We start from the raw sequence: 27,644 nt of genomic DNA on the forward strand, positions 1-27,644 counted from the left end.
TAATATGAAAGTTGTTTTTTGACTATTATTACATAAATGTATATTGAGGTAGAGAATGATGGATATGGACTGTGAGTAGAAGTAACATAGGGTGAAGAAGTCTGGCGGATTTGGCATATAGGGAAAGAGGTAACTAATATCTATATATTCTTGCGTTATTCGAACTGAACTGGAGTGTGTGTGGATGTGTGGAAACGATAGTAGAGCTGGCGCGAGGAAGGACTCAGTTTCAGTGTGCTACTAGAAGTGGATGGGGAAGGGGATAGTTTCTCTAGCACTCGGACTTCTTTTTTTTACTTTTTTTTATTTTGATTTTGCAGAGGATTTGAAGGACTTTTGTGAGTTTTGAGTTGTGTGACAAGTGAGGCTGCTTCTTTTCCTGCTATGGTGTTGTGTGTGTGCAATGCGTGAGTTTAAGGTGGTGGTTTTGGGGAGTGGTGGGGTTGGGAAGTCGGCGCTGACTGTTCAGTTTGTTACGGGTCATTTCATGGAGAAATACGATCCCACGATTGAGGATTTCTATCGGAAGGAGATCGAAGTGGACAGCACTCCCTGCGTCCTGGAAATCCTCGATACTGCGGGCACAGAACAGTTTGCCTCCATGAGAGATCTTTACATAAAGAACGGACAGGGATTCGTGGTCACGTACTCCCTCACCAACCATCAAACCTTTCAGGACATAAAAGTAAGTCAGAGCCCCTCGGAATCGCCTCTCTCTCACTCCCTCTCTCTCTCCCTCTTTGCAGACCATGAAGGATCAAATCACTCGTGTCAAAGGAACGGAACGTGTTCCAATCCTCCTCGTGGGCAATAAAGTGGATCTCGAGTCCCAGCGCGAGGTTCCCACAGTTGAAGGAATGGCACTGGCACAGATATGGGGCTGCTCCTTCGTTGAAAGCTCTGCAAAGAATCGCATGAACGTCAATGAGGTCTTTGCAGAAATTGTTCGGGAAATGAATCTAAAAAGTAATGCCAAGGATCGAGAAATCGTCTGTACCTGCTGTCTCATCTCTTAGCCCATCATCTTGAGCAGTGTCGCCACCGCCGTCGCCGCCAATAGATAGATATAGCAACGTCAACCCACCACGACTACGAATAAAGACCTTTTATTAATTGGATTCTTATTCAATCGTAATATTTCCTTCCTTCCTTCTTCTTCTTCTTCTCCTCTGTTGTGTTACAGGTCAGTTTTACTCTTTATTTTATTATCTAAATACTTACCTATGTACGTATATGTATTAGTATTTAGTTGCGGAGCACCTTTGATCAATAACAGATGAAGGCTCTGAAAAAGAGCTCATCGAGTTATTGAGAATCATCACCCACTTGTTGTTGTTTCTTTATTCTAAATATATGTACTCGTGAGTCAGAGGCATCAAATTTCCCCTCCCCCATGGAAATACTATAAAAATAATTTCCTTATATATACTATATCATGTCCTTTGCAAGAGATATGAAGTTAGGATGATCATGATATGATAATAAGCATGCATACTATTTATTAACTTGAGCAGCAATTCAATCCAAGTTTGATGTCTCCTGAACAACTGTACATAGTATGACATCATGATTCATATCTCTCTGATTAACTTGAGTATGCAAGTCTATGAATGAGTGTTATCTTCTTTTGTTGTCGTTGTCGATGATTCTTTAGTCTTTACATGTTCCATGTCTGCATATTTAACTTTGGTTCTATGAGAGAGACTCTCGACACGACACGAATTTATCGTATCTTGTACATAATATGTATTATATATTTTGGAAAAAAAACAAAACAAAACGAAAAACAACTTCCACTCCTTTTGCGGATACTACATTCAAAGTATAAATAAGGGAAATTTTACTTTTGTTTATCAAGCTCATGAATTTGATCATTGTTTGATGTGTAAGATAATTCACATATCAAGTATTGTGTAGTTAACAAGGCCAAGTCAAATTAGTCATTCATTATATTGTTAAAAATTCTTAAAATATAGTGTTGTGTTAGGACTGAAACCTGCAGTTCAGTCTCGGTCGGGTCCAACTCAGACCTAAAACTTTTAAATTTGGTCCTTGACGAAATCACTCAACCTTATTTATGTTTTTTAAATCAGTTTACGTTATTGAGATATAAATATATAGAGGTGACATGATATGCAAAAAAAAATTCCATAGCATTCAGTTGTTAACTTTGGTATGCTGCCGTAACAGCCCTTAATTTAATTAGCTGTTTTTTCCCCCTTCCTATTTTTAACATAATATCTACTAATAGGCCAAATGTAACTCCTGTAATATTCAAAAGGTGAGAATATTTATTCTCTTGTCTGCCTAATTAAGCTAAGCGGCCAAGTAAAAACCCTTGTTCCCTCGATATATTACTTTATCTATGCTTCAAGTACTGGCAGTCCGAAGGACCGGTCCTACGACGGGACTGACACAAAGCTAATAATTCATAGAAAAAAGGATTAAGGGGAAAAAGTGTGATTCATAAACTTTTTTTTTGAAGGTTCGGTTCATATGAACTGATGTCTTTCTCATGGTACATTATTGAGCAGAACTGGTTAAAAATCTTTGCTCACTACTAGCTACTGAACGTTCGAATAACATATTCGCTAATTGTGTTTAAAATCTAATTAATAATAGCTACTTCACGCGTTCTTAATACTTTAAAAGTACTTAGTATTGTAGCATATATTTATCTATTATTAAAAGTGCATTTTCCAATAAATGGATGGATAATATACATATATACTTTGAACAGTATTCATTTTCCTTTTCTTCATTTAATTACATTATTATGTATATTGCTAATTAACAGTTTAAACAGATGTTGTCTCCCTCTTGAGGTTTTTTCCCTCCTTTTCTCAAGTTTTTCTTCTTCTTCTTCACTACTCTACCACTTTATTTTTTTATTTTTCTTAATAGAACTAATCATTCTGCATATTATTATATATGCCTCTTGAAAACTAGTAGTATACTTACTAATCACCATTATCTTTCAATGTATCCTTAAATGTTACTTTAATTGAGATGATTCTATTTATTATTCTATACATTTCCCTTCTCTCCTCTTTACTAAATCTGTATGTATCTAGTAATAGTACCTACTTAAATATGTAATATATTTTGCTATATGAATCAAGAAAATGTTAGAATAATTATTTTATGCATGATCTATGTACACAGTTGAAACATTTATTATTTTTTTAAATGGCTTTCAAGACCCAAAATATCATTAGATTAGCAAACAGAGAGAGATTCTGTAAATATACATACTTTCATATTAGTCTAAGAATGAATTATTTGAATGTGGGACAGATCTAGATATTTCGATTCAGGGCCGTGATAATTTTGTCAGCTATGATTAGACCAAATAAATTCTGTCATCTAATTGGATTTTCCATGGCGATTACGAGACCGAACTTCCCTTTTTTTTTTTTTAATATTTCGTCCAACTTAAACGAATCTTTTCTTTCCTTGACTAAATAAAGAATGGACGAAATCTAATACCAGGGCGGGAATCAACGGAGACTCCCAATAATTATTCAGCAATAGTAATTACGGGCCAATTTATTGTGAGTATCCATAGTCGATTCGATCGTTCGGACTCAGTAATAAAACCACTAAATACAACAAAATGTGGCTAAACAAGACGAAATAGCACTCGTCCAGATCGGGATCCAAACCCTTGGACCACGGGGAAAAATGTCATTCCATTTCAAAACAAATAAGTATTTTGTGCCATCAATCCATACCGATTTCTTTTTTTGTGTGTGGCCTGAATTTTACCACATGACTTATCCTTACCAAATTAATTTGGTCTTTAAAAAAATATATCGGCTTCAGAGCGGTCAAGGGTTTCCAGACCGAAGCCCAACGCATGTATATTTTATATGCTTCTATGAAAGAGAAAAGAGAGGGGTTGTTATCTAATTTGAATAATAAGAGAATCACGTCATCGGTCTGTTACAATTAAATAAGTATTAATAGAAATATCTCACGATCGCTAGAGTTTGTGTATGATCTATAAGTGTGGGATATGTTATATAAGTTTTTGAATGTATAATATATATTTGCATAGTATCACTTTTAATAGTACGTGTTTTATATTATTTGATAAAGTAAGCTTTTGTTGTGTGAGTTTTGATAGTAAAGTATAAATTATGTGTAGTCTATTTGCACAGTTGCGTTATCTTCTTGATTTTCATCACTAAAGTTATCTTCTGAATGATTTATCCTTTTCATTTTTACTGTTCATTACACTGACATGTATACTCCTTTTTCGAAAGTGATGGACTTTGTAAGGCTAGGGCAGTGATGTTATACATATTAGTATAAGGGTCATTCACTGCGGTTGTTATAACTGTACTTTGTATTTACTTGAAAATTAATAAATAATCGGCTGATTAAGAACTGCTCATTAATCGTTAATCGACGAAATTGCTTATCGGTGCATCCCTAATGTGTATCATTCATTCACATATATCATTTCCAATTTGGTAATATATATATCTGCTTTAAGGATTTGGTAGGTAAACAAAAGAGAGCAAAAACGAATGGTGTAGATATACCAATAATATTTGATCTTCCTTGAGAGAAGGCAAGAAATACATATATAGGAAAATATTATACGTTAATGTATTTGAATAATGTGAAGAAAAAAAAAGTCATCGGCTGTATCCCATAGAGGAAAAAAAAACGAAACGAAGAATAAGTTTACCTGTTTCTTGTTTCTTTTTATACAATAATATACTCTATGTATGGTATGTACCTTGGAAATCCATGTTACATGCTATTTTATCTTGTTATATGAAGTACATATTATTGTATGTTGTGTACAAGTTTCGATTTTGTACGGGTTTTAATTTGTACTACAAGGGATGCCCTCAAAGTACCCGAACCAACTAAGAAAACGCCACTTTTTGGGGGGAAATATCTATGTTTCGCCTCTTTACAGAGTCGGTACCCCAAACTTGCTTTTGTATGACTAAATAAGGAACAGCGTGATTTTTATGGAGTCGAGAAAAGACTACATTTAGATAGATTTTTTGTTGTTGTCGATTATGTCCTCCTTTACAAGTAATAACAGCCTCCTCGAAACCCCAGCGAACAGATTGGTAGCTCAAGACGATTAAGGCTATTTCATGGCGTACCACTCTGTCATTAACCCAGCTGGATTCGAGTCCAAATTTTATCAGGTTATCACCTACAAAAATTGATCTTTCAGTCGAAAAATTTAATTTTTTTTAAATGTCACCCAAAAATATGTATTTAAAAAAATGCAATTTTTTCTTTCTAAAAAAAAGGTTTATTCAAAAAAAAAAAAGCTGCCCCAAGAAACGACGGAACGACGGCCCTGATAAGGATAATGCAATCATTTAATATTCATTAGATGATGGATATATAATTAATGTGGTCATTTTTGACTTTTTATGAAAGTATCTTATTTATAATATGCGGAAAAATTTAATAGTTCAAGGCCCCATTGTCCTTTCAATCTTCGTAAATACATATTAAATTAGTAATTACATTAATAGTTGATCAATAAAATGACGGATATTGTAATTGAATAAAGTGTAATGAGACGTGTAAAGAAGACGTGTGCATGTTCAATCTGCAAAGTTATAACTTCTACATGTCATTTATGTATGTACTTACTTCAATTCTTATTAATTCATTGTCATTGTGATTTAATAAATAAATATTCTTCTAGTTTTACTGCTTCTGCTATAATTCAATTAAATATTTTCTCCTCTTCATCCTCTCTAAATTACATATTAACTACATAATATATTATGTTAGTTATACAACTATTATAGAATGGATCCCGTTATCCATCTGAGATGATACTACAACTCACTCCTCCTTCGCCCCCCTCCCCCTTTTTTTAAAAGTCAGTCATTATATATTATTTGGGCGTGAACAACATTTAGATTAGAAAAAAGTCTTTATTATTGAGGGTTTCAAGATTATGTTTCCCCCTCACATATTATTACATATTTTATAAGAATCACTTCAATTCTCTTGATGATGAGGTCTTTCTTTATATATACAGGGTGCAGTTGTACAATTAAGGATTTTTTTAAAACGTTTTTTCTTGGGAACCCTTAGTGGTGAAGCTTTAAAAACCAGTTTTATCAGATTCAGTAGACAATTTGTATGAGTTATGATTACAAAGCGTTGAAAATGTCCTCAGAGTATGACCGTCATGCAGCGATCAGTGTCGCCCTCCGTGCAGGCTGTGCACCTAAAGAGATCATCGACTTTCTTAAGTTGTTCTCTGCCACTGTGTACAAAGTTATAAAGGAGTCTGGGGGGATGGTAACACCAGCAAGGAAGAGGGCAGATCGATTTGCGTACAAAATTGGCTTTCGGACAATTTGGAGATGTTCTGGTCTAAGGAAATGTGGTCCCCTAGCTCCCCAGACTGCAATCCTTTTGACTATTTCGTGTGGGGCGTCTTAGAGAGGGAGTCTAGTGTGCTCACAGCAATTTGGCTTCTCTAGAGTCTCAATTATTGAGGCTGTGAACTTTATGAATAAAGATCACCTGATCAAGACGTGTAGCATGTTCCGTGACAGGTTGGAGGTCGTGGTTGAGGCTGAGGGGGGTTGGATTGAATGATTAGGTTCATGGAGGGTCCTTACGTTTGTATATAAATGGATTTGTAAATATCTCTACGAATTTAGGAAATAAAAAGGTTTATGGCCTGGTCTCAAAAATTCTTAATTGTAAAACCGCACCCCGTACAGCGGTCGTTGCTTACAAAAACCTTGAGCGCATACGCAGGTATAACGTTGTTTTTTGTTTTGGCGGCTGGTCAGAATTGTTTCGCGTCTCTTAAAAAACAAAACATTCCATAACCCTGAAAAAGGCAGGGTGCCCTTGTTGCGATGCATGTCGTACGAGATTGTTTAGCTTATTAAATGTGAACAAGTCCTTCGTCTGAATAGTCAGGATGGAAGAGTCTGAAGGTGAATATGAAGCAACAGCTAATCACAAGGTGATGTCAGACTGACAGAGGGATCAGGATTTCATTGCATATGTGATGGAGTGATGTAGCTCAATGGACAACGCGCTCGGGAGAAATGATTCTATGAACTCAATGTGCGGAGGTTCGATACTTGGTCGTTCCTAGAGAAGGAGATAAACTAATTGTATATGGATTTCAAAGAAGATTCCTAGGTTAGTTTGAGTAATTGTAATACTATAATGCTTACTTATACTTAATCAGTGCAACTCCATCTCACCAATTAGAGGAGAATTTTAAAAAATGTACAAAAAATCATTGATGATGAGGCATTCAAATCGATGGGGGCTTTTACCAGGATCTCAACTCTTCTGATAGGCTGATTAGGAAGTGTGTGACAGAGGATCGTCTGGCAACAAGACTGCTCCATACCACTCTGCAAAGAAAACGTTGACCTGGTTGTCTCCTTCTTTCTTTCTTTTTTGACTTAGTTGGACCCATTGTTAGGCCTCATTGCCCACTAGACCGACCTCAACCTCATGGACTTCTTTGTGCAGTTAAGCGACACACCAACAGATCCTCATGCTACACAAAATCCTAGTTGATGTGCAGAGGAATCGGCCAAAGGATATTATTAACAATACCTGCTCCCGTTTCTGCGGTTGAATCGGGACCATTATTGACACAAACTATTGAATAATAGTAAAAAATAATTGTTCAGTTTCTTATTTTTTGGCTTTGGTTTTTATTGCAATGGGAGGATTAGTAAAGGATTAAATCAACTAACTTGAAAAAACTAACATATTGGATGCTAAATAGAGATTACACCCTGTATAATGTATCTATATACATATATATGTAATGGAAGATTCAGAGATGCAAACATCCATCTTTCGTTCTCTTTCCATGTATCTATAATAATATACCTATATATAAATAGGTTGTACTGTGGATGACTATAATAATGGTGCGGAATGTAAACGGGTTTTTTATTATTGTTGCTTTTGTTGTTGGTGGAGGCTCTTAACTCTTTGAATCTTCACCTACACATATTATAATATTATTATTATACTCAATGTATATATATTAGGACTGGCACGGTACATGGTTCTACTGTGGTTCGGTTCGGCACGATCCTTACGGTTACATATATATATATGATCACATATTAAATATTTTGATGTTACAAAATTTTGATTATTTTTTTTTTATCATTCTTCATTTGGTTTATATATTATTCATACCATACATATATTAACGGAGCAATTGCGTTGGATATCATTTTTTTATAAAACGAAAATATATTTGCCGTCCTAAATATCAATTGCGCCTTAAATATTGATATGATACCTACGAATCTGAGTCAATAGAAATAGAAAAAGAGATCATTATTACAAAATTCATCCGAGTTGACAAAAACCCCGTAGTAGGGTGGAGGTATAATTTATATTAATTTCCAAACGTTTCCAACTCTCATCTATATGTAGATAATGTATCAAGTGAAATAATTTATTCAACAGCCGTTGATATTTTGACTGCTAATCTGTCTTGTTTATTACCAGAAAATGTAGACAAGCTCATCTTTTTGCAAAAAAAAAAAAAATATATATAAATATATTATAAATTCATGAATAATAATATGATAAAACCTATGTATATTTTATATCCACCTTTGTTTTTTAGAGAAGCGTAGTATATTTATTAATAATTTATTTGTACAGAACATAAGGGTGAAGGGTGTAACTCAGTTCGTACCGAATCGTGGGCTTTGTGTACTCTCCCAGCCCTAATATAAATATATATTGAATTAATACAAAAACAATCTTGCTCAAAAAGGAGAAATGTATACTTTCTACATCATATATTCATTGGCATTTTTCAGTCAATTAGTATTGTTGAGACTCTGTCTGGAAATAATCCTGCCATGGACTGAGACTGTATTAGTTCTAACTAAGAAGACTATAAGGAAAAGAATTGTCATATATATCAATCAAAAATGTTTATTCTTATTTCTGATTCGTCTAAAATTATGTATATGCACTATTTTCATCTCTTGCGCAGTTCATTGTTATCTTGTCTTTTGGCTAAGATTACTCTAATGTCATTTAATACAAGTCAACGTTTCGGAAAGGGTAATATATTTTTCTTAAGAATAAACCAGAAACATAAACTATTAATTAAAACCATAATGCAATGTTTCTTAATCATAATTTATTCATAACAATCATCTGCGAAGGGTATTTACCGGGTGCGGTGAAAAAATCTTTACTCTTACAATCTAGAATTTTATCAAGATGTATTTCAGGAACCAGTTGTAAGAGGCTATGTCAATAATACCAAAATAATTAATATGATGTCCTAACTACCCCAATCATCGATGTAGTCCTCCTTGGCAGCAATGATTGCTTCCACCTGGTTATGGAAGGCCTTGCACCCATTTCAGATATGGTATCCCAGCACTAGTTGATGGTGTCCTTGAGGTTGTTGACATTTGGAACAAGTGACGTCCAGTGGGTTGGAATCTGGTGAGTAGGGGGGCACATGTTATTTGGCCAGAAAGGCAGTTTGTCCTCCAACCACTTCTGGACCTTTTGGACGTGTGTGCTGGAACACCACGTTCAGGTTCGAATAGTTGGCTTGGACCCATGGTAGCAACTTCTCCTCCATTTAGTTCCTTACCAGTGTTCTAAAGTGAGCAGACCGAAATTCGTTGGTCAGGTTCAGATGACATTTTCTCGGGTTCTAAGACACTTAGAAAGACCTAATTCTTTTTGCTTATTTTTAGTATTTGACCGGAACAATTTTACAGTATTCCCAAAAACCTTGATTTAGTTGGCAAAAACGAAGTGTAAAGATTTTTTATCCACACCCGGTATATTCTATGGTTTTTGATTGAGGTTACCTGAATCCTGAACAAAATTAATATACATAGTTTTTGTTTACTTTTTATTTCAAACATTTTGGCTCCTCTTTCCTTTTGAGTCTTTTTATTTCTAGCTAGTTTGGTTTGAACTGGCCTAGTAGTATAATTCGGTCGCACAAAGTGGAAAGAAAGAGAGATGACGTGTGGTTGAGAAACACTTAGGAATTAACTGAGAGAAAAGTACGATCACAGATAGTTTCCACAATTAATAAATTATTGGTCTTGTATTACAATTTCTGGTTTGAGTTGAGATATCCGTAAATCTTCTGTATAATTTAACGCCTACATTTGATTTGAGAAGGTTAATTTGACCCCTTTCAAATAATGTGTTTTTGGTTTTTTTTTGACGATCAATTTCTAATTTTTTGATATTTGTGAGAATGATTTTTCGCTACTTTAAGTGCAATTTGTGGGGTCTTGAATAGTGCTTCAAAGAATACAAAGGTAACTAGAATGGACACTCGGTAGAAGTGCAAAATTTCCACCTAAAATCAAATTGAGTTATACATTTTAATTTGTTCCAAAGTTTAAGTTTGGTGTTACTTTGACCTTGACCTCGTACTGTGACCATATATAATCTTCGTACCAAGTAAGATCAAAAAATCGATTTGTAACTTTTGCCCTAATCCTGGTTACTAACATACAAACTGGGGCAAAAATATAATCTCCATTCAACTTTTTTGCGGATATAATAATCCAGACACCATTTTGCATAAAAAAACTATTTTGGTTTGATTTTGTGTTGACGGGTCACCACTTATCTAGATAAGCAATTTAATGCTTAAGTCATGTGTTACTACTTCTTCTTGTACTACTACTACTTTGGGGGTCAAAGGCCCTTCCTTCTTCTTCAATGGATATTGTATGTACGTTTCATTAATGAATACATGGAGGGGGAAAGTAACAAATTGTTATAATAAAATCTTAGTGATCTGTCTTTCTTTTTTACTCCCTCAAGGAGAAAGTTGGTACATGCATGTATTATGTACTTACTCTTATAAACTAAGTTATATCAGTCTATGTGGTTAAAGAAGAGGAGGAGAAGAAGAAGAAAATATTATTCATTTTGTATTTTTGTTGCTGAGAAAAAAGGAATGGGAGAGTAGAAAGAAAATATTGTGTTTTTTGCAATAGCTCAATTGATATATACAAAATACAGGGTCGACGCGATATTTTTGACAGTATATATTATTGCACATAATGACCGTTAGGTAGCAGTAGTTGAGAACACGTGGTGCTGACAACAATGGAATCCAACTACTTTAACCCGTCCAACCAATGGAAAAGAATAACTGCGGTAATGATTATTTAAGGACTGTGACGTTATGAAAGGTGCTTGCATGGTGAGAAATACAGGGAAGACCATCAGAGATATTTGACATTTTTTTAAGCCCACAAATCCCAGATGTGGTTGTCAAAGAATTTTGAGGACTACAACAGCTCCGACTGCAATCCCTGTTACTTCTATCTGTTGAACACAGTTGAACGGGACACCAACCGAACCTTGTGCAATATGGTAGCCGAGTTAAAGCAGTGATTTTCAACTAGTTGCCCAGGGACCAGGCTCAACCCACCTGCAACAGGTTCAGGTCCAGGCTGGAGAAGGTAATCGCCACTGAGGGTGCCTACTTTGAGTAGAAATCGAAGCCAGAAGCAACACCTATCAAATAGTTTTTTGGATTTAATAAATTATTAAAGATTTTAAGCATTGTTTTGTAAATTTTCTGAAATCGTGTCGACCCCTGTAAATGAACGAATTTCAAAGGGATAGAGATGTTTGTACGTGTGATTGTGTTTTGGTTCGGTCAGAAAATCCTTGACCGTTCTGAGAACTGTCATCATTTTTGTTATATAAATAATGATATCCTTGGAAGAAATTCGGTCTGGGCCAATGTTATAGACAAATTCTCATTAAATCGGCCTCACTCCAACTTTGCATTCGACGGATCATATACAGTGTGGGGACCCAAGACTTGAAGTAACATTTTCCTACAATTGTATCCCAGTTATTTTTGATCATGAGATGTCATACTCCAACCAAACGACAGCTAAAAGAAAAATAAAATAGTTGGGTTTTTATCCCATGTGTATCCCTATGAGTAAAAATGTCGGTACAACAACAAAGAAGGCGCTAATGTTGCAGAGATTGTTGGCATCTCCATCCGTACTGACCCATATAGCTAAGAAGAGCCAAAAATTATGGAGCAACAATGTCACAGATTTCTGGCCCTTCTCCAGCTCTGATCTCAATCCCTAGACTTCAGTTTGTGTTATCTTGGAGAAAATGTCTACCGCACATCTCATTCAAATTTAGATTCGCTCAGAGCTCATATCATAACAATCTAGTATACCATGGACACAGCCTTCATCGTGAGTAGGTGACAATCTGTTGGTCGGCGCGTCCAGGCTGTTATTGCTTGTTAGGAGAACATATTGAACAAAATAAAATACTACTAAATATAGTATTCAAGCATATCAAAAATTGAGTGGTCTTTTCTTGATGCCATAAAAAATCACGTTTTTCGTCATTTAGTCATTCCATTGCAAGTTTAGGTTATGTACATAGATGAATGCTGTGTTACAAATTAGGAACATGTAAGGAGTGGCGATATATGAAGCTTCAATTGTTGCATTTATTGGAACTTCCAATCTTTCCTCATAAAAGAAACATTAAAAAAAAGGCCCGAAATCAGTTTGTAGGAGTTAGCCAATTCTTAACAACTAAACAAGAATCATTAACATTCAAAACACTGATTAGAAGAAAAACAGCAGGAAAATTAACCCAAACAACAAAATATTTTATACATTTTTTATGCTAGTCAAGTAATGCCTTGGCGTATAGGTGGAATGGGCTGTAAATTGGTTCATAAGAGTGATGGTGAAAAAATAATTCACATCGTACATTTATGTGTGAGTCATCATGATGATCTATTGACGCGATGATAACTACTTCTTCGTCCTTAAAATAATAATTCCAATTAGGATATGTATTAACTCCATTATGTCAATGTTTAAGCATTTTTCTTAGTCTCATTGTACCTACAAGAGATTATATTGGAGTCATCACCATCCTTGTCATGTGGTAGTAGATAATATTATATCCATTTGTACATATATAGTCATAGTAGTAGAATATTACTCTTCTTCTTATCATTTCGTAATATGATCTGTGGAGGTGGAAAAAAGAAGTGGGGAAAGGGTTGGCTTTAACCTTGCCTCTACATACATATTAACATTATATGTCTGCATGTGGTGGTGCTGTTGCTGCTACTTTTTAGTGTTCAATGCGCATTTGTATCAAAGTTTCATTCTCTTTCGACTAATAACACTCGTAATTATTAAAAATTGTTATTCTTATTATTATATGTCTGGAGGTTATTATTATAAGATGGATGTATGTAAGTAAGTAAATAATTAGCCTTAATGAGTGTTTCAAGTTGTTGTGCGAAATATCCGTACTTTTATATCTAGATACTATGTGTTAGAATTAATATTCAACATCCAGTACGTTTGCTGATTAGTGATAAAAATCCGGTGTATTTGTTAGCTCTTCCATTATTTTGACCTGTTGTCAAAATCATTTAACTCCACAGTACTGAACTTCCTTATCTACAACTCATTCAATTATATTCTGATACAATCTTGAGGATTTGTGGCTGAATTATATTTTTAAGTACTTGTTGTACTCTGAGAAGAATTGAAGATCGACATCGGATTAATTCTAGCAAATTTACTTGCCTATTTCTATCACTCCCTCCTCCCTATACACAGCTGATTGTAGCTGATCTAATGAAACATCATAAAACCTAACTTGTTTCCTTCAAAACATTCTTAAAATTGTGGGAATTTTCATGTTGATTCTTATAATTAAAGTGTAAAGGGATTTCATATTTTTCACTTTATTTCAATTTCTTTATAAGAATTGTTACAATCATCCAATTTAAGCCAAGTTTACCCTGTTCTGTTAGATAACTTGGTGAAAGGAGAATCCAACGCCCTTGTTTCTAATGGCAAAAATTAGGACAACCAATTTTCACATCCCTCAATTGTACCCCCAAGTGCATTGGTAATAGACAGGAACATGAGGTATTCACCTGGCGCTAGGTTCGTACTGTAGGTTAGATGCATAAAAACTTCCCATCTGAGCTCTTGGAGCTTCTGGACGTCATGAAAGATGTGCCCAGCCTAGCGTTGTCCTGATGAAACACGAATACTCTCCTATTCAACAATACTAGACGCTTCTGATCTATAGACAGCTTCAAACGGTCGAGTTGTTCACTATAGAAAGGAGCGTTTGGTTATAGTGGAGCTTCTATCTTGTATAGTAGATTATTTTCTCCCAATCTACCTGACACACAGCATCACCTTTCTGGCAGTCAATCCTGGCCTGGGCCACTTTGTTTGTTTTCGACCACGATATCTGTTGCTAGACATTGACGTAAGTTATTCATTTTTCATCGCCAGTCACAATCCCCTTCAGAAGTGATGCGTTTTTACCTTTCAGGTAGCAAAAATGTAAAATATGACAGATTTCTTTCTTTGAGACCTCCATACACAAGGCACGATAATTCATGGCTGAAGTGTTGAAGCCCAATACTTTCATAAAACCGCTTGTAGTATACACTGACAAATTCAAAACACCTTATCGTATGATTCGATGTGGCCAATAATGAACAAGATATACTTAGTTAAAAAATGGGCGGGGAAAATTAAAATAGTTATTCGAAAGCTAGGAACCCCTAATATTAAAGGTGCTTATCTATTCCATAACCCTACAATTTTCACAGGCTTAACTATGAAAAAATCTCAATAATGGCATTTGCAGTAACATTTACATTATAAACCTATGAATCCCCTAAAGTCATGTTTGGAGCTTTAATTTTAATTTGAGTTCAAATAAAGTTGATTTTTTTTTTTTTAATTGTACGTGTTGAAATAATTTCTAATAATTTATCTGCTACACTGAAATCGAGTTTTTTTCGAGTTCGAATAATAATCGAATCCAACACTAATTATATGTAAATACGCGATCCATTCTCCATTTACAAACAGGTTTTTCTATGTGTACATACTTTAAGTATAATCTTTGTTTTATTTGTATCACAAAACAAAACTAAAAAAATAACTTTTATTCGTATTCATTAAGACAAATTGTTCTTGAGAGTTATTTAATTCATTGTGGTATATATTGGGAAGATTCTTTGTGGGTTTTGTGAAGATATTTTTGACTTTTGAAAGTGCAAAATTAATTATACTTTTTCTCTCACTTTTATAAATTTTCAGTTTCGGTTTTGTCTATGCATGGTTTGAAATACTATCCTATTTTTTGTATGTACGTTGTACATACAATAGCCTATTCTTGGATTATGTGTCTTGCATTTCTTAGAGTGCAACAACCTCCACTAATTTTACCACCAATTTCATTGTTTAATTAAAAAGCTCAAGGGTTCATTGTAATCATACCTTGAATTAGTGCTCTTGGACATCCAAGCGATATTTAGAAACAAACATCCACTTTGTGTATAAGTTTTAAGTATTCTTGACCTTTTTGGTATAGTAACTTAAGCTTCTTACCCATTCACGACATTCCCAAATTGGAAACGGATATGATACAATCACAGAGCTCACCTTACTTAACAGGGTTGTGTAAAATGTATTATTATGCAACCTATGGCGTAAATATTGACTCGATCTCGGGAACTAAGAGAGGTATTGATGACTATCTCCTTTGGCAAATTCTGAAATTCCTTCCGGATCCTGGACTCGGAGTTTGTGTTGTAGGAGTATCTGTTGGTGTATGGTTCCACTGCGCCTCACACAAATAAATCCATAGGATTTAGGTCCAGTGAGCTTGAAGGCCAAACACTGGATCCAACAAAGTAAAGTCAGAAGTTGAACTCTCAACATTTTGTATCTGTCATATATTTCCTGATCAGCCTTTCAGAACAGTTGAGATCCCTGGAAATTGAATGGCTCATAATCTATTATTTTTCGCAAATTTGCAATGAAGTCCTGATCTCTCTGTCAGGCTGACCTCATCTTGTAATGAACACGATTTGTTGTTCATTCATAGTTACCTCCAGGCTCCACCAATTCCTTCCTTACCCTCCATGTTTAAGAAGTTTCCAATTCAACCTTGTCTCATCCTGCGCGGATCTCAACAAGGGCACTGCCTCTTCCACGATTATGGAATAAATGCTTTGTTGATCGAAACCATTTTGTTAAACTGACGAACAAAAAACGTCCTACCTTCATAACCTTCAATGGACCACTCGGTATTTTAGCTCATGAATAACTTTTAACTTATGTAGAAACAGTAATAATTATTATTTGATTTGTTTCTTGTCAAGCAAACTGTTAAGGAGGGGGAGGACTTGTATAATAATATTCATCATCAATTATAAGCAGACTATTCATAAAAACATTATTGCTATCGTTACATCTCTAACATACTCTCAATATATTGTATAATACTTATACAAATTTGCAAAAATATACAAAAGCAGGTTGACTTTGTCGTCGAATGCTTTGTTTCAACATGTGATTAATACTTTTTTTAGTCTCTCTCTTTTTATCAATTTTTTGTTAACTATTATAAAATTTGTAGATTGTACAAATATGAGCCTGGACACAATATCAGGCTGGATTACGTCATTTGTATTTTCTGACGAATTATCGTTCAATTCAATATACAAATTAGTCTGATTAATTCGTAACAATAAAATACATACACCTGAGTAAAAGCAAGAGATATTTTTCTTAGCCGAAAGTTATTTGACCAAAGCAATGGAAAATATAGTTGTTTATACACCATTTACTCCAAATCTTGTTCGGAATATTTACTTTTATAAGAACTGAAGAGTTTCATTAAAAAAATATATATAATTAAATGTAAAATACAGTGAAGATCGAAAATAAAAAATATTTGAAGCGCCCTTTATGATGTTAACAAACTGTTTTTTACTTCTACAATTTGAATATGTTGGTCAACTACAATGGCGTCAAATTTCTACTTCAAATCACCATTTTTAAGTTTTTTATCTCTATGAATATATTTTTGGAAAACGTTGTAAATTGTACTTAAAGGTTGGGGAAATTCGTGGTTGAAATTATATAAGGGGAAAAATATGATAGATTATATGGTTAAAAGGCCATACGGAACCCATATAAAGTCTCATGAATTAAAGAAGATGATGGACTATACCTATAATTTCTTTTTTTTTGTAAATGAACATATTTTTTTCCTATCTCTCGAATAGTATAAAGTAGTTAATGATTTGATTAAACAGTAAATTATAATCATTTATTCAATGTGTATTTGATAAGATTTATCTATAATTTGAAGCCAAATACATATCTACCCTTGGGGACTTTGAGCCTTTAATGATATGAATATCAATATAATATACTTACATATATAGTAACATATGTGCTTTAAGTTTCAAACTTGTACATACATAATAATGAGTAACCTAGACAGTCATTGAATGATTGATTGATAGAGTCGTACATTCTAAGCACTTTCGGTATGTAGAAAATTGAAAATTAATGTAGTAGCTCGGATCATTTGAAGAAAAGCAGCTATACTCCCTTCATGTTTCATTAGATTAGCATCAAGCAACTATGAAAGACAGGTCAAAAAGGGTGTGATAACTCTGTTTCGATCCTCAATTCTACTCAGGGTCCAACAAGGACTCACACTTATAATTCCTGAACCAAGTATCATTGTTACTCTCTTGTCATTCATAGGCACACGTAGTTACTTTTGTGTTATCTCCTGTGAAGCTGTAAACCAAGTTGTGGGTCGTATACCACGTGATCTATATTAGTACAAGGTGGACACTTTTTTTGTCCCCACAAGGCATTGAGTACTCATATTTCAATATTCTTTTATAGATAGAGTTGTCAAGAGCAGAAGCGAGATATATGATATTACTGAAGACCCTTTTAAAATCAGTGGTCTGTTGTATAATTTTGGAAGGAGAAAATGAATTACTGCTGTAGAGAGAAGGGATTTGTGCAGGAAGTGTATCCTAATTATATATAAATTCATAAATATTTATTTTTTATGGATTTTTAAAACATTTAACAGCAAAGATAGGCAATAGTACCTACTTCAGAGGGAGAAGTTAACACCAGGACGACCTATTTAATAATGAATCTTTTTTTAAATGCACACACAACCATCATTTTTCCTTTTCTAATTTATAAACTGAATGTGCACTTTCAAAAATGTCATCTCTATCTATAACTTAACTACACGGCCTCCATGAATTCATCATTTTAATCAAATTTAAAATGGTGACCTCTGCAAAGGTAAGAAAAAGTTGCATACATCATGGGAAGAAAGGGGAAAAAAAGGATTAATTGACGTCATTTAGGTTATCATACAGAGCGACGACATCTTGCGTGGAAGAAAATGAAATCAAAAGGACAAGAAATCCAGTTAAGCTGTTTTAAAGCTCTATTCTCCTCAAGAATAGAATAAAAATGATATCAGCTTTGAGATATAAAAAATACTATTCAGATTGCTAACATGCTAATAAAATGCTTAAAATTTACATCTCTAGTGATGATATGATTCAATGGATTTTCTAAAGAAAAAGAAGAATGACTGACTGACTATTTAAAGAAGATTCTTCCTTATCTTTGTATTTAAAAGCTCAGGCGGTTGACTAATAAAGAGGAGCAGCAGCATTGGGTTCAAATATGCATATTTCTATTTTTGTTTAAATAATACTATGTAAAATATACGTAGAATGTTTGCACATAGTTTCATTTTTATCTTCTGCCATATTTGTTATTCGCAAATTATACTTTTGTTTGAGGCCTTTTTGTAATGTTGTATTTAGAGTTAATTCATTTCTTGAATAATTAATAGAATATTGTCATCAAGTATAAATACATAATAAACCATTGCAGTAGTATGCATCAGCATAAGTAGGATGACTTATTGACTTTATTTTTATATTTTTTCATTTGTCCACAATTGACAAATAATATTTACATTTTCTTTAAAATATTGGAAAAAGTCGCGGATACACCATTTTAAAATATATAAATAATTTGCTTATTATGGAGAATACGTTGCTGTGTTTACGGTGTGTCACATTTTGATGCTCATTTGGGGGCCTAAACAACCAAGTTTGATAATAATGGAACCCCTTTTGTCATTAATATGAAGGAAAATAGTAAACTATTCAATGTCAAAATGGGTCCAACAAATATAAGGCATAAACCTTACTGTCTATGTTAATTTTATTGTTGAATTGCCTTGTTTTATTACATATCTTACCCTAAAATATATGAAAAATATACATCTTTATACAATCATATTTCCATATTGTAGATAAAAATTAACTATTATAATGGAAAAATGTACTTTCCGCTAACTATTTAACTTTTCTCGTCCCTAATCAATAAATTTAGATAAAAGTACACATCTAACCATTTTTTGGATTTTTCAGTAGATATGATTTAGTTCAAATGTTAAGAGTTTATCATGGCATCAATTAATATTCAATGCAGACTTAAGGTGTCTTCTTTCATTCAAAATGTCATTACAAGATTTATTGGAAATTTCTTTTTTTGTAGTAAAAATATCAACTTTGAGTCACAAAATGGTGTATCCTTTAATTATGACGCAATTATGAAATCAGTGAAAATACCCTATAGGGCTCATCTGTCATGAAAAGGTTAGGAATCACAACACTTGAGGTACAGTTTTAGAGAGACTGTTATAGAATATCCCGGTTTTGAATGCTTAAGTGCATCAAAAATACGTCCTTTTTTTTGGCATAGTATGGACACAAAAGGTATTTATCTTCAAATTGCTTCTTTCAGATGCCTGATGGCATTCCAGTTTTTTTAGATATATACCAACAATTGTTTTGGTTTCTTGACTATGAGATGACTGAATAATTTTATCTATATAACTCTGTATTAGATCATCTTGCAATATCCAAAATTACACTAAAATTGGCAACGTTCTTTGTTCATACCACATTAAAAGTTACACGTAAAAAAAAAATTAAGGAAATCGCATCAAAATATGACGCAGGGATAGGAGGTAAAATGTGCATTAGAGTGAGGATGAGAGAAAACTTCCTTTTACACACATTGATTTTGCAATTGAAAATTGATCATGATTACATTAGGAGGAGGGCATAATTTATCCTCGTAAAGGTTACATGAAGCAAAATGAATCATCTTATCATTTTTATTATATTACACATTATATTCATACATGGAAGTTTATAATATGTAGATACAGACATAGTCATAGATAGAGATTATGTCCGAGATCGAATTTTTCCAGTTCGGTAAACATTCATTTTTTTTTTCTGGACGGATGACTGTTGCTTTGATACCCTGGACCGAAATGCGAAATTTTGGAGCGCTTCTAAAGAAAAAAGCTCATTCATAAAACAAAATATTTTCTTTATGAAACTGTTTTATTTTATTTTGTGAGACCGGACAAGACCAATAGAATATTCATGCAGAATTTATATTCCCACATGAGGGGATTGGTTGGTTTTTTACTCAATTCTTTCAAAAAAAAATTGAGTGATGTACCACTTGTAAAATATTTTTTCAGGGAAGTATCCCTCCAACCAGTGCAAAGGATTTTTAGTTGAAAAGAAAGACGATAAGACTTTCAACACTGTCTGTTTTATTAAACTTGACTCATTGTTCTTCTTTTTCTCAACAATTTTGGCCCAATAGATGGTGGAAGAGTCAGATCTAATTATATAAATTGTGTGTATTTTTTAAGTAGCCCATTTTTTATTTGGGGGGGCGTGATAATCTGAAGAAGGAATTTTATTTTCCCAATCTGTTGTCATTATCATTGAACTCCTGCTGAGTAGTGAACTTTCCTTTCTACTACATTCAATTATATTCCAAACCTGATTAAACATTCGTGGTGCTCATAAACGACGGCAGAGTAACCTTGAAGATTTGTAACGGAGTTTAAATTGTAAGTCCTAGTTGTACTCAGTAGAATATGAGATCGACATCGGATTCATTCACGCCAATATCCCTGTTTATTTCCTTCTTCCATTGTCATAGCTGACTGTGGCTGAACCGCCATGACAGATACGCTCCTCTACTCGAAAGTGTTTTTCAAATTTTCAGGGTTACTATGTGAATTTTCGGAGTTTTTTAATGCGCCAAAATACTCACGATTTTCATCACTAGTCAAATAGATCTGTGGCCAGAAGATATTTGAATTGATGCTATTTTTTAATGTACTTCCTGGAATGTCTCGAAAGGATACACATACTCCCATTTCAGAAACACTGCTCTCTAGTGTAGTGGTTCTCAACCTCTTTTATACGAAGGCTTAAGAGGGGGTAGTTTTTATTATAATAAAAGGTTTACAAATATGTCTTCTTTGAAAAATTCTAAACAATGAAGATAGCCAGTGGCATCGCATCCCCCTTTTTTTGTCCACCCCCACCAAAAAAAAAAAAATCTTATCTTATCTTATATATAAGTCTGCTATTGGTGTTATCACATATTGAATTTATAATGGTGGAACATGTCAGTCTAAAATTTAGCAAGTAGACGCACAATATAGTCAAGCATGTTTATTTTTTTTGGGCCTCCAACGTTATTAAGATACTGTTTTTGACCAAAATTTAACCTCCTTTTCTTTATCTCTTTGTATATACACCTCTGTCTCATCACTTCTCCCTCCTGTATCTTTCTACTTCCCTGCGTTTTTACCTTCATTCTTTGTTTCTATTCCTATCTAATTGGCCTGCGAAGCGGTTCAAGTATATAGATTTATATAATGAACCTATTTATTAAAGTAATTATATAACGGGGTTGATAATTCTTAAGGCTAAGTCCTCCCCCTCCCCCAAATGATGAAAGCTAGCAACCCCCATGATACCCAAGGTAGGGTAAAATGTTTGAGAACCATTGCTGCAAAGGTGTTATTTCCTTTTGATTATAATGATATATATTCACTATATAATGATGACTCACGGATAAGTTTGAATTCATCGATTTCTAATAGACTCCTATAGCCTATAGATATTTCAATCTGACCTTCTTAGTATCATTAGTAAAAAAGCAGAAAATTTTTAGTACTAAGGCTGGTTATTATTGTGAACATGGAATAAAAGTATTACCCTTACTTACCATAGTATTATTCGTAGTATACAGCGGATTTACATAGGTATTATACCTATCATGATACTTACTTATATATACGGCAAGGTCATCATCGTTTTCTCTACATACTTATGTGTGTAACTATGTAGGTATATTGTGCGCTCGTCCTTAACATTATTGTATGATAATAATAGCCGTTGAGGCGCCCACATGGACCCATGGGAGGAGGAGAATATCTTTGATTCCTTATAGTTATTACTTAACATACTATATACCTACACAGTACGCATCTTCATCCTTCATGAAATTAATTGTATTAATATTAATCAGTAATCACCCCCAACATGGATCTCTTCCTTCTTCTTGTATGTACACTATCTATGATTGTTTAGTGATAACTGATAATGAAGGAGGGAAAAATATGAGAATCACAACGGATTTGTTGTACATGTAAATTAGAAGTCGAATTCCTTAACCTTCAAGAACCTTACTTGATGCTTTCATTTCATTTTGAGCTATTAAAATAATACCTTATTTGTTATGTACTAACGGTAGTACCCGGACTTGCCATGAGTAATTAAGCGTCAGCTAAAAGACAAATTTTGCTTTCATAATATAGAACATTACTTTTCTAGAAATTAGCATAGTTACTCTCTGTTTTTCATGCGCACACTCACACGTAACTGCTCAATAATTACAGGGCGAGGACTCAAAAATTATAATCTTCTTCGAGGCTGTCTAGCCTCAGTTCTAGTAGTTGGACAATTTTGTACTTGGCCATACTCGAAAGAATTAACAAAATGTTTGTTTTGTTTGTGTCCGAGCCACAAGCGAAACGGCAGAGGGTGCCAGATCTCCTCCGCGCACAAGTCGCAAATGGACGATGTTCTGAACAGGAGAAATGATCACTTCTTGCCTTAATCGAGAGCTTGGGGTCCGACGGTGGAAAGATACTTCTTTACTTCTTCATGGCCAACGAGAAAGTCAACACAGACGTCTACTACAAGGTCTTCTGGTACCATGTCTTGCCATTGTTGAAGAGTACGTTCCCCAGGGACAATTATCTGTTCACCCAAGACGTCGAAATAAGTGCAGCATTTATGCAGGGAGAAAATGGCTGCCTTCTGGCTGGCAGACTTCTGACCTTCTTCCTCACCCAACGTGAACCCCCGCTGTTTCGTGCGTTTTGCAGGCCAAGACGAACAAGACTTCTCACCCGAATGTCGATACCCTGAAGGCCGTGATCATGGAGGAAGGAACAACTTGTCCTTGGACTTAATCAAGGCCAGATTTGCTTGTTTTTGCACCCTTATTGAAACCATCATTCAGAATGGAGAGTGACATATTGAAAAAATATTGTAGAAAATTGTTAAACTACCAACTTTTGCTTCAAAATTTTTCCATAAAAATGGTACAAAATGAAAAATTGGAGAGTAAAAATGGGTTTTAAAATTTTCTAATTTTTGAGTCCTCACAGTGTATATCAATTCATATGACATGTTCCCTCCTCTCAAGAATGAAAGAATGATTATAAATAAGAGTAAGAGAAAACAAAATTAATTTGTTATGATTACTGATGAGTACTTATCTCATCAGAGCGCATACCAATAAAAACAAACACAATTTATTTGAACATAACAGCGTTTATATTTAATTCAAATCTTCACATATATTTTGAAAACAGAAACCGTCTCCTTACAAACATGCATATCCCTGTAACATTTCATTTAATACAACATAATTATTTCATAGTTTAAAAATATTTACATGATTTACATCAGGGAGTAGTATATACAGTGCACCCTGTATACACGTACTTATGCTACATGCATATCCCTGTAATATTTCAATTGAGTAACGTTACTTTTGAGTTCAACATAGCTACATTCATTTGAGCGAACTTCTTTTTTGTCTCATTTTCATATAATATAAATTGCAAATGAATGTAGCTGAATTTAATCTTGCTCAAATGAGCGGACACAAAGAATTATAAACTGGGAATTTGAAGAATATCATGTGCCCTAGAATACATATTATTATCAATTAGTAATATTATTCAGAAAAATCCAAAATAACTCCTTTAATATATCAACTAATGTTGATCATTTCCTAGGAAATTGTCCTTTGAGGGTATCCCTTAAAATTTCGAGATAGGATAGTAAAATACCATGATATTTAAGTAATATATAAAACATAAATTATAAGCTAGTCATACATACATTCATGACTAAATTCAAAACTTAGTCATGCTGTTTCTTACTTTAAAAAGGTGAAAATTATTCTTCAATATTTGTTTGTTGGAGACATCATTCGCACTGAATCATAAATCATTCTAAACTTTATACCAACTATTGAATCTTCAATAATATGTATTTAACTATTTATTGAATGAGTTACCGCATCAAGGAAGGTTATATTATGAAATAATTAAATTTAAGAATTTTTCGTAGGAGTAAAACCCAAAAAAATATGAGATTCCGGGACAGAATTTAGAAACTAATTGTATATGTTTGGCACATGTGGCGATGTCTCTATGAGTTGCAACTTTTATAATCCCATAGTACAAGTTGCAATTTTATTGTCTTTAAATGCGTCATATAATTTCAACATAAGTCATTCTAATTATTAATTGATACTTTGATTTCATTTTATCTATTACCATTACATGGTTACATGGTATTTATGAGTAATATAACTGTGGTTATTTGCAATTTTTAATGTGCCACAGAATACTTATATTTTAGTCATTAGTATTAAAATAGTCAAAAATGGCAGGATAATTATATCGATTATCCATTAGTCTTAGATCGGTCCTAGAACTGATTTAATAATCAATCCCTCCCTCCAGTCTTTTTTTTTATCTTTCCGAATATTTAACTATTCAATGGTACTAGCTAATATTTATCTTTGTATTTTCTTATTTTCTTTACTCATAGTTAAGATTAAAGAAAATAACTTAAGATGGCTAGAGCGAATAATGAGGTTTTAGCCACACACTTCCTACTTAAACTTTAAGTATTTTTTCTCTTTGAAGAAGGTTGTGATGTGGCAATTCCAAACAAAATCCCTATGCCAATGCAATTTTTAATATAAATTTTTGAAAAAAGATCAAATATTAAATTTTTTATATATAAATTTCAAAAATACATTTATTCACAGAAAATTAAATTTTTTTGGGGGGAAAAAGTTGATTAAAATTTCAAATATTAAAAAAAAATTAAAAAGCAAAAATTCCTATATTCCTATTTTTTCTTCATAACTTGGAAAAGTAATAAATAAGATCGGAATTGTAAATTGAACATCATTTTTCCGGTGCCGATCCCCATTCGAGAAAAAACAGTCATCTCTCGATTCTGATTAATCGCCCCATCATTAGTAACTTCGTCATTTCAGCGGTTGTTGTTATTACCATATAAGACCGATTAGGACCTGCCATAGGACTGCAGTCATTATACTTTTTGATACCGATCCAACAACTTGATAATGTAATAATTGAATATTTCATGGATTCTCATCTCAAGTATTGTAAATCCTTCATTTATTTGCAACTTTAACACAACATTTATATTGGTCGTAAGCACTGATTAGTTATTACTCTACACGTCATTTGACTAAAGTAATATGATGAAATAATTTAGGCGGGAAATTTTCTAGGGACAATGAGATCTCGGGAGATAAATCCTAATAGCAGTTATCTATTGAAAATCTAATCATTATTATCTTTATGAGAAGTAGACTCATTTAATAGACTTGTACAATCGTTTTTTACTCATTACAATATGTGCCCGACGTAAATATATTAAGGATACTACGTAGGTAAGAAGAAGCTGAAGTCATGTGATTTTAGCCTCCTTCGTAGAGTGAGTGTAGATACATAATAAATACCACACCTTAAGTTTCTCTACATTGAAGATGTATATGTACAATGCCTCCCCCTCCCCAAACTGCAGTATAATACATTTTATGTATACATGATAATATATTTACATTGATACAGGGGTGTCCGCAGGATTATATTTTGGGTGAGCTTGGTGTTTGGATTTTTTTTTTTTAATGAAAAAATCCATAGCTGTTCACAAAAAAATTCAAATTAATTTTTTTATTTCTAAAGAATTTACAAAAAATTGTAAAAATCCTCAGCTATTCAAAAATGACAATTCTAATATTACATTTTTTTCGGGAAAAAATTCAAAAATCCACAGTTATTCACAAAAAAATCAAATTCAAATATTACATTTTTTACTTTCACTAAAAAATTCAATGTTTTTTTTTTGTTTTTCAAAAGTTCAGGAAAAAATTATTTTTTTGAATAGCTATTCACAAAAAAGCTGTTAACAAACAATATCAAAATTTATATTTGATTGAAAAAAAACTCAAATATTACATTTTTTCAGAAAAATTCAAAAATCCACAGCTATTCACAAAAAAATTATTTAAAAAAAAAAATCAAATATATAATTGCAGAAAAAAAGCTCATAAATTCACAGCTCTTCACAAAATATTTCAAATGTAAAATTTTTTGGAATAAAATTTCTAAAAATCCATAGCTATTCATGGAAAAAAATAAGTAAATTTAATATTTTGAAAAAGAAAAAAAATCAGAATTTTTCTGGGCCCTGGGGATGCCTCTGAGATATGATGATATCCACAGTGTACTAATAATCTTTTCCCTCTTCTTATTTCAGGCCTACATTTCCTTCATTCTTTCACATACCCCTCTTAATAAGAAGGAAGGAGCAACGCAAGAACAAGAACTTAATACATTGTGATGAAACGGCCAAGAAATCAATAGATTTATATATATGTGATGCATATATATACATATATAACATATACTTCCATGGAAATACATAAATTTATATTACATATTATTCAACCTACTTTACTCTCTATTATCATATTAAAAGGAAGAAAAAGAAGAGGAGAAGGATAGTGATTATGAAGAAGATGATGATGATGATGATATTCTAATTATATACAAACATTCATACATTATAGATGTGATGCTCTACGTCGCGCACCAACTTACTACAACTATTATTGCAAAACTCTTTATTACATACAGATAGACTGTGTTAATTACTTCTTCTTTATTATATACTATTATTATTTGTTCTCTATATTTCTCTCCAAACGCCTTATCAAGTGTCACAAAAAAGAAGATTTATCCGTTTAGAATATATATTATAATATCTATACAAATGAATACTTATTTTTTTACAATTCTTTGTAAAAAAAAAATTATATATAAATATATATACATGCATACTCTTAATTACAGTCATTATTATTATTACTTCATGCCCAATGTTAATAGGGATGTATTCAATGGGTGCATTTTTGGTGGAGCAACGGGGAAAGTAGAGTTATGCCTCATGGCTCAATGGACCCCTTCTAATTCCCGTTGTGGTTGAGTGTTTAGGTCAATTTACGGGGGAGTTTTGAGCCAAGAGAACTATGAAATAATCATGCTCTACAAAATTCAATAAAAATGATACAGAAAATAGAAAAGGCATAACTTGGCCCGTTGCTACACGAAAATTATACCTAATACCTACTGCGGGTAGCAGGGGAAATTTTTTGAAATTAAATGAGAAAATTTTCTCAGTTTCTGTCCAAGAAAAAGAAAAAAAATCTGCTAAAAGCTAT

The 27,644-nt window shown here is 33.2% G+C and overlaps 1 protein-coding gene across 1 annotated transcript; it reads left to right on the plus strand.

The window, feature by feature from the left end:
• The first annotated feature begins 403 nt into the window (after nt 1–403).
• Nucleotides 404–27,270, plus strand: Rap2l (Ras-associated protein 2-like). Its single transcript, XM_040710754.2, has 3 exons — nt 404–685; nt 747–1,183; nt 26,681–27,270. Exons 1-2 carry the CDS (start codon nt 404–406, stop codon nt 1,014–1,016), a joined length of 552 nt encoding a protein of 183 aa, XP_040566688.1. The 3' UTR covers nt 1,017–1,183; nt 26,681–27,270.
• The last annotated feature ends 374 nt before the right edge of the window (nt 27,271–27,644 follow it).

This window comes from Lepeophtheirus salmonis, chromosome 4, assembly GCF_016086655.4.
Source record: "Lepeophtheirus salmonis chromosome 4, UVic_Lsal_1.4, whole genome shotgun sequence".
NCBI classification, from domain to species: domain Eukaryota; kingdom Metazoa; phylum Arthropoda; class Copepoda; order Siphonostomatoida; family Caligidae; genus Lepeophtheirus; species Lepeophtheirus salmonis.

Bases quoted from the DNA above. Each gene is read 5' to 3' on its own strand.
- Rap2l (XM_040710754.2), top strand. From the start codon at position 404: ATGCGTGAGTTTAAGGTGGTGGTTTTGGGGAGTGGTGGGGTTGGGAAG. The intron at 686-746 runs GTAAGTCAGAGC...CCCTCTTTGCAG, and splicing joins AAACCTTTCAGGACATAAAA to ACCATGAAGGATCAAATCAC.